The sequence below is a fragment of the Euphorbia lathyris genome, chromosome 1 (genome assembly GCF_963576675.1).
Source record: "Euphorbia lathyris chromosome 1, ddEupLath1.1, whole genome shotgun sequence".
Taxonomy (NCBI): domain Eukaryota; kingdom Viridiplantae; phylum Streptophyta; class Magnoliopsida; order Malpighiales; family Euphorbiaceae; genus Euphorbia; species Euphorbia lathyris.
The window spans coordinates 75,267,259-75,279,230 of NC_088910.1; the positions used below are offsets into that span (position 1 = coordinate 75,267,259).

Below are 11,972 nucleotides of genomic sequence, written 5' to 3' on the forward strand. Positions count from 1 at the left end.
CAGAAAGTTGAATATCCTGCGTTTGGAGCGTCCAATCAGCGAGGGCAACCCCAGGTAGCGTCCAGTATCCAGTGATGTATTGACCCTCAAGATTCCTTTGACCTTTGATTTCAGATTTGCGTTAACATTTTCACTAAAGAAAATGCCGAATTTGTTCAGATTCACAGCCTGACCCGACGCTAGCTCATACTCAGACAATATGCTCATCACCTTCCTGGCTTCACTTACCGTTGCTCCAAAGAACAGAAAACTGTCATCAGCAAAGAATAAATGAGTAACAGACGGTGCCCTACGACATATCTGACATCCTGAAATTAAGTTCTCATTTTCAGCCTTTGATATTAGTTTAGATAGGACTTCAGCGCACAAGATAAATAGTAGGGGGATAACGGGTCTCCCTGTCTGAGGCCCCTGCCAGGAACAATTTGATCAGTGCTTTCTCCATTCACTGCAACCCTATATCTGACCGTTGTTATACATAGCATCATCCATTTGATCCAGGTCTCATGAAATCCCATGCGAATCATTACTGATTTCAAAAAATCCCAATCAACCCTATCATAGCCCTTGCTAATGTCAATTTTAAGTGCAACCTGCCCAGAGTTCCCCCTATTCTGCCTTTTCATGAAATGTATAGTTTCAAAGGCCACCTGCACATTGTCAATTATAGATCTTCCAGGGACAAAAGCAGATTGTGTTTCCCCAATTATTCTTGGGAGGACACTCTTTAGACGATTAGCCAGGGCCTTTGCTAAAATTTTGTAAATCACATTGCAAAGGGAAATTGGACGAAAATCTTTCAGCATTATAGGATTGTCGATCTTGGGGATCAGTGCAATTGTAGTATCGTTAAGCTCGGGCGGGAACTTCCCTTCATCTAACCATTTTACACAAGCTGACGCCAACTCAGCTCACATCGTACCCCAAAAAGATTGGAAGAACCCTGGATTCAGCCCATCAGGGCCAGGAGATTTGTTCGGGCTCATAGAAAACAAGGCATTCTTAAATTCATTCACCTCAAAGGGTGCCGTTAGTAGCTCATTTGTTGGTGTGTCAATCACTGCGTCAATGACATTAACCGTTTCAGTCCCAGATGTGCCTGAGGTAGAGAAAACTGATTCGAAATACTGTTGTGCAAGCCCCATCATCGCATTCTGATTAGCATAGACCACCCCCCATTCATCACTGATAGAAGAAATGGAGTTCTGTTGTCTCCTTGCTTTCACACTGGCGTGGAAAAACTGAGTATTTCTATCACCCTCTGTCAGCCAGAAAACCTTAGCCCTTTGCTTCCAAAATCTCTTTTCTGCTTCTAGCGTGTCATTTAGCTTCCGCTTTGCATAGAAGAATTGAGCTATCGAAGTTCCATCACCCTTACCATGCAGTGATTCCATTTGATTCCTCCATCTATGGATCTGACTCTTAAAACGAACATTATAATTCTTTCCCCATTCTGCCATCTTCTTCACACACTCCCTTAGCTTCTCAGGCACAGGCCTGCTCCCCTGACTCAACCAGTTTCTTGTTACAAGTTTAGTGAACTCTTGTTCCTTTAACCAACCATCCTCAAAGTAGAATCTTTTAGCTCTTTTTTGAATTTCCTTCTGTTCCACCCTAAGTGTGAGGGGGAGGTGGTCAGAATAACCCGCCATACAAGAATTGAGCTGGTAGTTAGAAAAACGGTTAAGCCACTCAGGCGAAGCAAAACCCCTGTCTAATTTCTCCCTCACCCAGGCCTTAGTGCCCCTTCCTCTTTCCCAAGTAAACGGGTTTCCTTTCAGACCCAACTCAGACAAACCACACTCCTCAATTGCTTTTGTAAATTCCTGCATTAAATAGGTAGGGTAAACGGGTCCCCCAGCCTTTTCGTCTGCACGCAAGATACAGTTAAAGTCTCCTATGACCACCCAGGATAGTTGGGATTCTCCAGCAAGTCTCCTCAACAGCTCCCATGATTCCTCATGTCTACTACGCTCTGCAAATCCATAAAACCCCACCAACCTCCAATCCCCATGTAAGTCATCAGTTATTACCACGTCTATGTGGTGCTCAGAATAGCTCTTGACACTTACCTGAATATCTGCTTTCCATAGAATTGCCAAACCACCACTACGCCCTCTTCTATTTACAGAAAAGGCCCCTTCAAATTTCAATTGCTGCTTTATCGTAACTATGCGACTATCCTCGACAAGTGTTTCCATTAGAAATAAGATTACCGGTCTTTGGGAAGTAACCAACTCTTTTAATGCGTGAACTGCCCGGTGGTTTCCCAGGCCACGACAGTTCCAGCTTATACAACTCATTCTGCCTGGCGGCCATGTGCACGAGGGCTCGCCGCAAAGTTAGCCTTAAGAATCTCCCTATCCTTTTTCGGAACAGAAGCTCCTTCTCCCTGTACTCCCACCTGACTCCATTCCTTCTCCTTCCCCTCCCTTCTCCTCTTCCTTGCTTCAAGTAACTCCATCTCAACATCCTCAGAGACTCCCTCTCCCTCACCACTCTCCCCACCCTTTTCTGTCTCTCCAATTTCTATTGGTACTCGGAAAAATGGTCCTGAAAACGGACAGATGCCCACCTCTCTCTCCCCCACCCCTGGTTTAGAAGGTGCCACTCTCTCTCCCCTTCCTCTCCCCATATTAGAAATATCCCTTAGGACCCCCCCCCCCCCCTCTTCCACCCCCCGCACCCCCTCGACCTCTTTGTCCCCACCCTAGCATGGAATTCCCAACACCCTCCCTAAGCCATTTAACCCCACTCTGATCACCTCCCCTTCTACTAGGAGCCTTTAGCCAATCTCCCCACTCTCTCAAGACTTTCACACCCTGCAGGTCAAACAACTTCTCACAGAAACGTTCCGTGTGCCCCAGCATTCCACATATATAACAAAAAATTCCGAGTCGTTCATACTTAAAAGTAGCCAGCGACCATACATTTCCAGTGCTTTTGATTTTCTTAAATCTCTTCAATGGCACCCTACAATCAATACTGACTCTAATGCGCATGAACTGTCTATGGTAACCAAGGTTATTATTTGGAGTTCTCCCTTTCTAAATATTAACTTTCTCGCATAAAAAACATCTAAACGACCTCAAACCTAAAAGGTTGAAGAATTAAAGTTGGATAAATTACACCTATGCCCACTGAACTTTACCCATTTTCACATTATGGCCATTGAACTTCATTTCTTCCCGGTACGGCCACTGACCTTTACACTTTTTAACACCGGTCGTCACTTAACGCCTCAAAACGACCATTGACGTCTAAAAATAAAAAAATTCAAAGCGTTAATGATATTCTAAGGAACTTTAATTCTTGAAATTTTTCGTTTTGAGGTCATTTAGGTGTTGTTTGGTTAGGAAAGAGAAAGTGAATTTTTAAAGAGATAAAGCCCCAAAAAATGTGATTTTCGAAAATAAAAAATGTGGTTTCATGGTAAATTTCGTTTTGAACAGCTTTAATTCTTAAATATTTTCATTTTAAGGTCGTTAACGGTCATTTTGAGAAGTTAGTTAAAATTGAGTGGCACCGGTGTTAAAAAGTGTAAAGTTCAGTGGCCATACCGGGAAGAAATGAAATTCAGTGGCCATAATGTGAAAGTGGATAAAGTTCAGTGGGTATCAGTGTAATTTACTCAATTAAAGTTGCTTAAAATATCATTTTACTCTTGAAAATTTTCATTTCGATGTCGTTATCAGCCAAATTCCGGCAAAGTGAACCCAAATATAAAATTTTACAAACCACATGGTTGCGTTTGTAAAAAATAAAAAACCATAAGTAACAATCTGCAAATCGACGAAATCACAAGACATCTATATGTAATTAAACCTAAAATTAAATAGAAAAGAGAAAGCGGTGAGGAAAAAAATAGGGTTAATTTCAAATATAACCCTTGTGGTTTCAATTTTTGGCAAATAATGGTTTGATTTCGAGCAAATAAATACCTGTGGTATGCTCCGTTTTTCAAAAAACGCGGAAATGGATGATGACGCCGTCTATATGTTGATGTGGCCGAGGGTAATTTAGTCAATAAGAGTTAATTTCAAATAAATTATTGTGGTTTGCGTGTTTTTGCAAATAGGTACCCGTGGTTTGGATATTTTTGCAAATAGATACCCGTGATTTGGATGTTTTTGCAAACACAAAAAATAAAAACCACAACTTCAAAAATAATTATTTCGTCTTGATAATTGAACTTGTAATCTATTATGTGGCATAAACAATGAAGTCAGTTGCCGCATAGTTAAGGTTTTTTTGGACAATGCGTGATCACTTATTGATTACATGTTTTTGTATTTGTATTATGACATGGAAATGGCAAATCCTCTGTTAGCTATTTTGTAACAACTCATTAGTATGGAATTGCCAAAGTTATTAAGCTTCAGTTTTTGGACAATATTTGCCTAAATTAAGCGTTTGTTTATGGTTTGTTATACCACGGGTACCTATTTGCAAAAACATCCAAACCACGGATATCTATTTATAAAAAATATCTAAACCACATGTACTTATTTGCAAAAACATGCAAACCACAATAATTTATTCGAAATTAATTCTTATTGACTAAATTATCATCGGCCACGTCAGCATATAGACGGCGTCATCATCTATTACCATGTTTTTGAAAAACGGAGCATACCACATGTATTTATTCGCTCGAAATCAAACCACAAGTATTTATTTGCCAAAAATTGAAATCACATGGGTTATATTTGAAATTAACCCAAAAAAAATAATAAAAAAAACTTTAAAGTTCATATATCATAAATATATTTTACCCTTACTTTTTAATAAGAGTAAATTAATGTTTCAAAATGATAAACTAAATTATTGCGTTGAACAAAATTTGAAAACTTTATATTATATTATTAGTTATACGAAAAATTGAGTAATGTTTTAGGTAAAAAAAAATAAATAATTTATCCAAATAAAAAAGCAAGATTTCAATCCTCTCTATCAAATCTTCAACTGTTGGAATAACATAGATTCTTTATCTCGTTTCCTCTCTTCTATTGTTGGTAATTTAGTTATTAAAAGAAAACCTATATATGCCTCACAGATTGAATTGTATTCATGAATTTTAAGCAAATATTGCCAAAACATCTTTAGAAAAAAACTGCATAAGTAGAAAATAAATAAATAAGATAATGTATGAACAACTTGTCTATATTTGTTCTTCAACTGTACAAAATGCTTAAATCACAACCAGAATAAGTTCCACTCTGCTTCTTGCCTTAGGATCTTATCTTTCATCGTTTTCATATCATTTCGCTGTTTTTGAGTGCTTGATAAGCCAGTCGATCACAACATCTATGTTTATCGAGTCCTTGCACGATATCATATAACAGCACACCTCTCTATCTGAAATTGATTCCAGTCCCCTGAAACAATATAACAAAACGGATATCTGAATCTTTTTAAGCTATTGAATGATATGATTAACCAAACACACACACTTTTCAAACTCACAGTTGATCCACCAAAGCTTGCTTCGAAAGTGCTTCAGACTTATCAATCTTGTTTCCAAGAACAAGCAGAGGAATTCCACTTAAGGAAGGTTTTGTTAGGAGATCGTGCAACTCGCTTCGAGATATGGGAACACCGTCTCTGTCAGCAGCATCAACAACAAACCTGTGTTTGCATCAATCACAAATGCAAAAAACTTTCATTACATCAAAACATAATGTGAATTATCTCTTTTACCTCTAAATTTTTTTCCACATAACATACAAAGAAAAATTTATTTTATGCTTACAGAGATTATAAACCAGTCAAATATGTGATCAAAGTTGTTCAGATTAACAAATCATTAAGTATTTTGACAGTTTCCTTCAAAACTGGATTTTTCCTTTACTCCAATCAATTAATACAAGGAAAAGTACAAAAATAAACATTGTGGTTTGACCGATTTGCAAAGACAGTCCCCGTGGTTTAAAAGTTTACAAATAGGGTGCTGTGTTTTGTGCAGTTTACAAACTCATTCATTCCATCAAAAACTGTTGTCGCGACTATTTACCCCAAAAGGAAACTGTCACACCCAACCCTAAACGACCTCAATCGGCATCGTGCGTGAAATAGAAAGATCATAATCAATACTTAGGAGTCTCCAATTTATCCATATATCATAATAACATATTTATTTATTTATTTTGGCCAAATTATCCTAACTTTTAATTTACACGTAAAAACATCAAATTAACTCCAAACTTTTCTCATAGCACCAAATTAACTTCACACACCTAATAATTATAATATATACTAATATCAAAATATAAATTTTAGAAATTTAGACACGGACGTGACAGAAACGATTTGCAACAATTAAAGACTGACTTTGCAAATTACCCAAAATACAAGGTCTGTCTTTGCAAATTAACTAAAACGCAAGTATTGTTTGACCGGAAAATTGACTCACATATCCTGAAACTGTAAATTTTATTAAGCACAAAACCCCTTTTTGCAAACTTTTAAACCACGGGACTGTCTTTGCAAATCGGCCAAACCACAGTGTTTAATTTTGTAGTTTTCCCTGTCACTTATGTGCATATATATATATATGTCTGAAATCTGTTATGTCTAGCATTTTTGTGTACTAGATATGTGATATAAAATAATAATATAATAAATGAGCAAACATAGATAATTTGTACAGACAACACTCTAATACATGAAAGAGCATAGATAAATTAGTGAAGGGACTGAGGTATTACACAATCGCAGAGACCCCACGACAGTAACGCTCCCACATAGTACGAAATCGGCGCTGCCCTCCAAGATCCCACAGCTTTATTGTCACATTGCCTTTTGTAACTTTCCTCATGTTGAAACCAACCTGATATTCAATGGATTAAGAAACCCAAATAAATAACATGAACTGCAATTTTTGGGACTTTTTTTAGTTCTAGGAAAAGGCACCTACAGTTGGAATCATGTCCTCACTGTATCCTCCTGTCTGGGGAAAAGAAAAAAAAAGTTGTACATATGTCAAGAGAAAGCCGTCCCATAAAAAATGCCAGAGAAAAAGGTGCACGGTATGTGTTAACTCACAGCAACTGCATTAACAAGAGATGTCTTTCCCGCATTTTGGAGGCCTACAAGGGATAGCTCCATTTCCTGTTTAAAGAATAAACTGATACATGGAACCAGTCAGAAGGTAGAAAGTATATCTATTAAAAAAAAAAAAAAAGATAAATTGACAATAATCATACTACTACAAAGACCCTCAAGGATGAGAGAAAATTATACGGTGTCGAGGTATTAAAAAGGAAACAAATATGAAGTTAGAAAGTGTTGCAATTGAAAGCTGTTTAACTTATTAAAGAAAACAAAATTAAGCTGAAACTGTACTAAAACCAAAGCTAGTTTTGAAGTTTGTCCACCTGCACCGTGTTCAATACCCTCTATCTAACAGGCATCCTCACCAAATAGTCAAAAACAGACCACAAATGGAATTTCATTAACAAGTTGCAATGTTCAAAACAGCTAAGTAGCTTTATAAGTCAAACAGTACATAGTTGTATGTAGAAATTCTCCATTTGCTTGGCCCCAAGTCGTTTACATGCTGTCAAAAGATACTACGCTTCACAGTCAATGGGCCATAGACTACTAACAGATAAAACCTAGTTGAAACCGCACAAAAGAGAGAATTTGAAGGGAAGGGGAAAGAGAGAGAGGGGGGAGAAATGAATGGATGCGAAAAAGATAGAATCAGACAGCAGAAGGAAAAATAGAGAGGGGAAGAAAGTAAAAATTCAATCATTTAGTAATGCTTGAATTCATTATATGAACTGAAAAACATAATGAAGTTAAGCTCATATAGCAGGCACCAATGCTACCCACCAACCAAACCAAGAAATGAATTTAACATCTATGAAATAAACACTAAGTCTCTAATTACGCATCAAATACCCAAGATAGAAAAAATCCATCCAAATTTTGTTGCATTTTATTCTTTATCAAATTGGATAAGCCTTATCCCTGCTGACATTATATGGACTCCCCATCTGAAAAACCATAGAGCAGCACATTAAATCGCATTTAGCTTCTTCTAATTTCCTTCTCTGAGGATGCACTATTCCCTTAGTTTGTAAAATTACTAAGAAAAACATTAACTTAATTTGCTCAACTGTCCGTCAAACTGTGAAACACACCTAGTAGAAGGTTGCTTAAGCTAGCTTAAGCTACTTCAGTTTGCTGTCTTCAATTAATTGGTCTTCTAGCAGGCTAACATTCAAATCCCTTTCAAAAAAAAAAAAATGGTACAAAAAGCTTTTAAGAATTCAATCAATCAATTTAAAGAAGCCTGCTCTTCGGACTGTTCATATATGGCTCAGATATGCCTGGCAGCACATTCAAATCCCTTTCAAAAAAACTTATTGCTCTTCATGACAATGTCATATTCCTCAATACATTGAGTTAGCGTCACAAACTGAATCCTATTCTTCTCGAAACCCATTCCGTGCATTTAACCATATCTAACCAATTTTAGTACAGCCTCTTATCTCGAGCAAAGCTTCATGCTTAGAACTGCATTATTCATCACAACAGTCGCCAGAAACCAGAAACAACACATCCTTGGAGGAAAGACTAGATAGAGAAAAAAAAAACTCAAAATGAATGAAGGCTGACTATCTCCAGTGATCCACAAGATTCATCTTGATGCAGTAACACATCCCATGCTAAAATTGAACTTCAAACAAAGTTTCCCTACATAACGCATGTGACATAGACTTTAGATGAACAAAGGTTTCTTTTCTCCAGCAAAGAAAGAACCAAACCCCCATGGACTTATTTGCAGATTTGATTATGAAGGACAAGACATAGTCAGATTCTTTATCCTCCAAAGCCCCGACATAAAAAGCAATGGAAGATTTAAGGCTTAAAGTTTTCATTAGTCCTCCATACAAAACCTGTCGGTTTGAAAAGAGTCTTCCCTGTGCAGTATCTTTGAGAAATACAAACTCCAACATTGTGCAGAGAAGCATGTAGAACAATACCTCTACTCTACATTTGATAAGCTATAAAAATAGATTTTGATGCTTCTTTTAACTGATCTATCACAAAATCCAGACATTATTTAGTTTGAAGACGCTTTCCACCATAAGAAACGAAAAGCAAGCCACCTAATCTAATCCTTTTAAATGTAATTACCAAAGCAAGAAATCCCATGTTGCTCAAAGTTCAATATAAATTTAGGTTACATTCTGGGGGGGCAATTTGGACACTCCTAAACCACCATAGAAAATTAACTTAAAGAGTAAAAGCATAATAATCTATTATTGAATAACAGCAGCAGCACCATGGATGCAACACATGTTGACTTAAGAGTCTACTAATTGAAGAAAAGTCCAGAACTATTCTCAGAAGCAAGCAACCAGAAATTTGGGGAATAAAGAAAAGAAAAATCCATACCTCCGAAGCCAGTTAAGAAGGGAATCCCAAAGACCCATTTGGAGAAAAGCAAGTTTTGATGTCCAAAGATTGAAGTTTATTCGAGAAAAGTAGAGAATCAGCAAAAATTGCAAGAACCCTAAGGAGGAAGGGAGGGGAAACTAACTTGGTGTAGTAAAGAGGTATCTTTTTTTAAAACAGTCTGTGTCTGTCAGTTTTCTGGTATAATGTCGCAATAACCGCTGTACAAATAATTTGCTCCGTAAAACTCTTCTTTTTAGTTAACAAACAGATCACAACTTGTAATGACGAGATAACAAGCCAACCCAACAAATTGCTTTAATCTCAACCCAACAAATTGATTGAAACTGTCTTCTTACTTATATCAATTTATTTAAAGTTATATGTTTAACTCCATAAATCCATTCCGTAGACCAAAAGAGAATTTAAATAAATTAAAATATATATCAATTGCACTATAACCAAAATTTATAGCAAAGTTTTTATTTTATTTTTTTGATAGAAAAATTTATAGCAAAGTTTAAATTCAAAAGGTTAATCCGTTTTTATTTTAGACCAAATTCAAAGCTCCATAAATTTCTATTTTGGCTTTACCGACTTGTTGGACTTGCAAATTTGCTAATGCATTACATTATTTATGTCATATGGTTATCAAAATTCTGATTGCACATCACGAGGCTTAATTATTTTTTTTATATTAAGCTTTTAAACTTTTATTTGCATATCAAGCGATTTTTATTTTTTTGTATATTAAATTTCTGATGACCATAAAAATTCATGAACATAAAACTCTATTAATGGAATGTTATTTATTTTATATGCATTCTTTTTTTTTTTTTTTTGAATAAAGGTTGGGACGCGAAGGCAGGCCGGACATTCCATCTGGGTTGGCACCTCCAGCACAGCCAACAACCCGAATATTATTAATAAAGGAAAAAAAAGTACAGTAGAAGGAGAAAGAAAGAGAAAGTTACAGAAACCTAAAGTGAGCTACATTACACAAATCATCAAAAACAAAAAAACTGACAAAAATGAGGCGCAGAGTGCCACCAGAGAGAAGAGTCAGCCGACTGTCCGAATTCAGCAAGCCTATCATCTGCCTGGTTACCTTCTCTAAAAATGTGTGTGGCTCTCCAATTCATGTCAGAAAGTCTTGCTAAGCAGGAATGCCAATCTTTCTTGATTTTCCAAGGAACAACACTTGAATTATTATTAAGGAGATGCACTGCATATGATGAGTTTGATTCAATCCACATGCTCCTCCAGTTTCTCTCCCAGGCAGCGTTAACCGCATAGATAATTGCCTTCAACTCAGAAATGTGTGCAGGCGAGTCGTGAATCGGGAACACAAAGCATCCCACCACAAAGCCTCTATGATTCCGAAAAATTCCTCCCGCTCCGGCGCTTCCATTAGTACTCGAAGCCCCGTCAGTGTTTACTTTAATCCAGTTAATCGGCGGCGGAATCCATCGGACTATTGCATAATCCGGCTCAGGCGGTGGACGAATACGGGTTGCAGCGACATCAGCGCCCTCCCTGATAAGGTGCAGCAATGAGTGCCTCAAGTTTTGGATTGAAGGTAGCTCGTTATCGAAGACAACTCTATTGCGGATGAACCAAATGAACCAGATGCAAGTAATAACCGAGAAAATCCAGCCTTTCCTCAAGCTCTTTCTCACGCACAGAGCTCTGATCCCATTAAAAAATCAACGAAACTAGATCCAGAACAGCAGCTAATGTTGTGGATGTTGCAGACCATAATCCACAAATTAGAGGCCACTCTACAGTTAACAAAAAGGTGTTCGATGGACTCACCGTCCGCCCTACAAAGCTCACATCGCTGCTCTCCTAGGGGGCACAAACGAATTCCACAAAAATTTGCACCAGTCCACAGGGGTCCCCGGCTGAAGCTCGAGATAGAAACTTTTAACCGAGAGCTGGCCCGTGTCAGATGGCTACCATATGCAACTGTCAGATTCCCCAAAAACCTTAATATCCATAATGCTATTCTGAATCTGATCAGATAGTTCCTGCAAATTAACCCAATTGCCATTCAATCTGTACTCATGGATAGGTCTGTAGAGTTTAGCCTGCAATTTTTCTAGAATTCCCAACTGATCTGCAACAGGTGGCACAATCCAATGATCAGTCCAGAAGTTTAAATTAGAATCTTCCCCAAACCACCAGATAGATTCATTCCTGACAGTCTCAAAAATCGATCTCGACGAGGTCCAATTTGAGGAATTTGCAATGTATTTTTTCGCCAAACCTGAGTTTTCTAGGAAGCGATACCTGAGCATAGAGGTAATGAAGCTCTGACCCTGCAAAAGATCCCAACAGAATTTTGCAATCAGAGAAGAGTTGAAAAGCTTAAAATCTTTAATGCCTAAGCCACCAGAACCTGCTTGCTGACAGCAAATACTCCAAGGAACTGTGATGAGCTTTCTTTTATCCCTATCCCCGATCCATAAAAAATTACGGACAACCTTGTTGACTCGAGTAATGAGAGCACAAGGCCATTTGTAAATTAGAAACGAGTGCACCAAAGCTCTAGTCAAAGAAGA

The 11,972-nt window shown here is 37.5% G+C and overlaps 1 protein-coding gene across 1 annotated transcript; it reads right to left on the reverse strand.

Moving 5' to 3' along the window:
* Positions 1-5,114: 5,114 nt before the first annotated feature.
* On the reverse strand, positions 5,115-9,634 carry LOC136202306 (ADP-ribosylation factor-like protein 8c). The gene is made up of 6 exons (XM_065992850.1): positions 9,409-9,634; positions 7,045-7,126; positions 6,917-6,949; positions 6,708-6,829; positions 5,467-5,628; positions 5,115-5,378 (listed from the first exon to the last, which is right to left on the reverse strand). Exons 1-6 carry the CDS (start codon positions 9,444-9,446, stop codon positions 5,261-5,263), a joined length of 555 nt encoding a protein of 184 aa, XP_065848922.1. The 5' UTR covers positions 9,447-9,634; the 3' UTR covers positions 5,115-5,260.
* Positions 9,635-11,972: the final 2,338 nt, after the last annotated feature.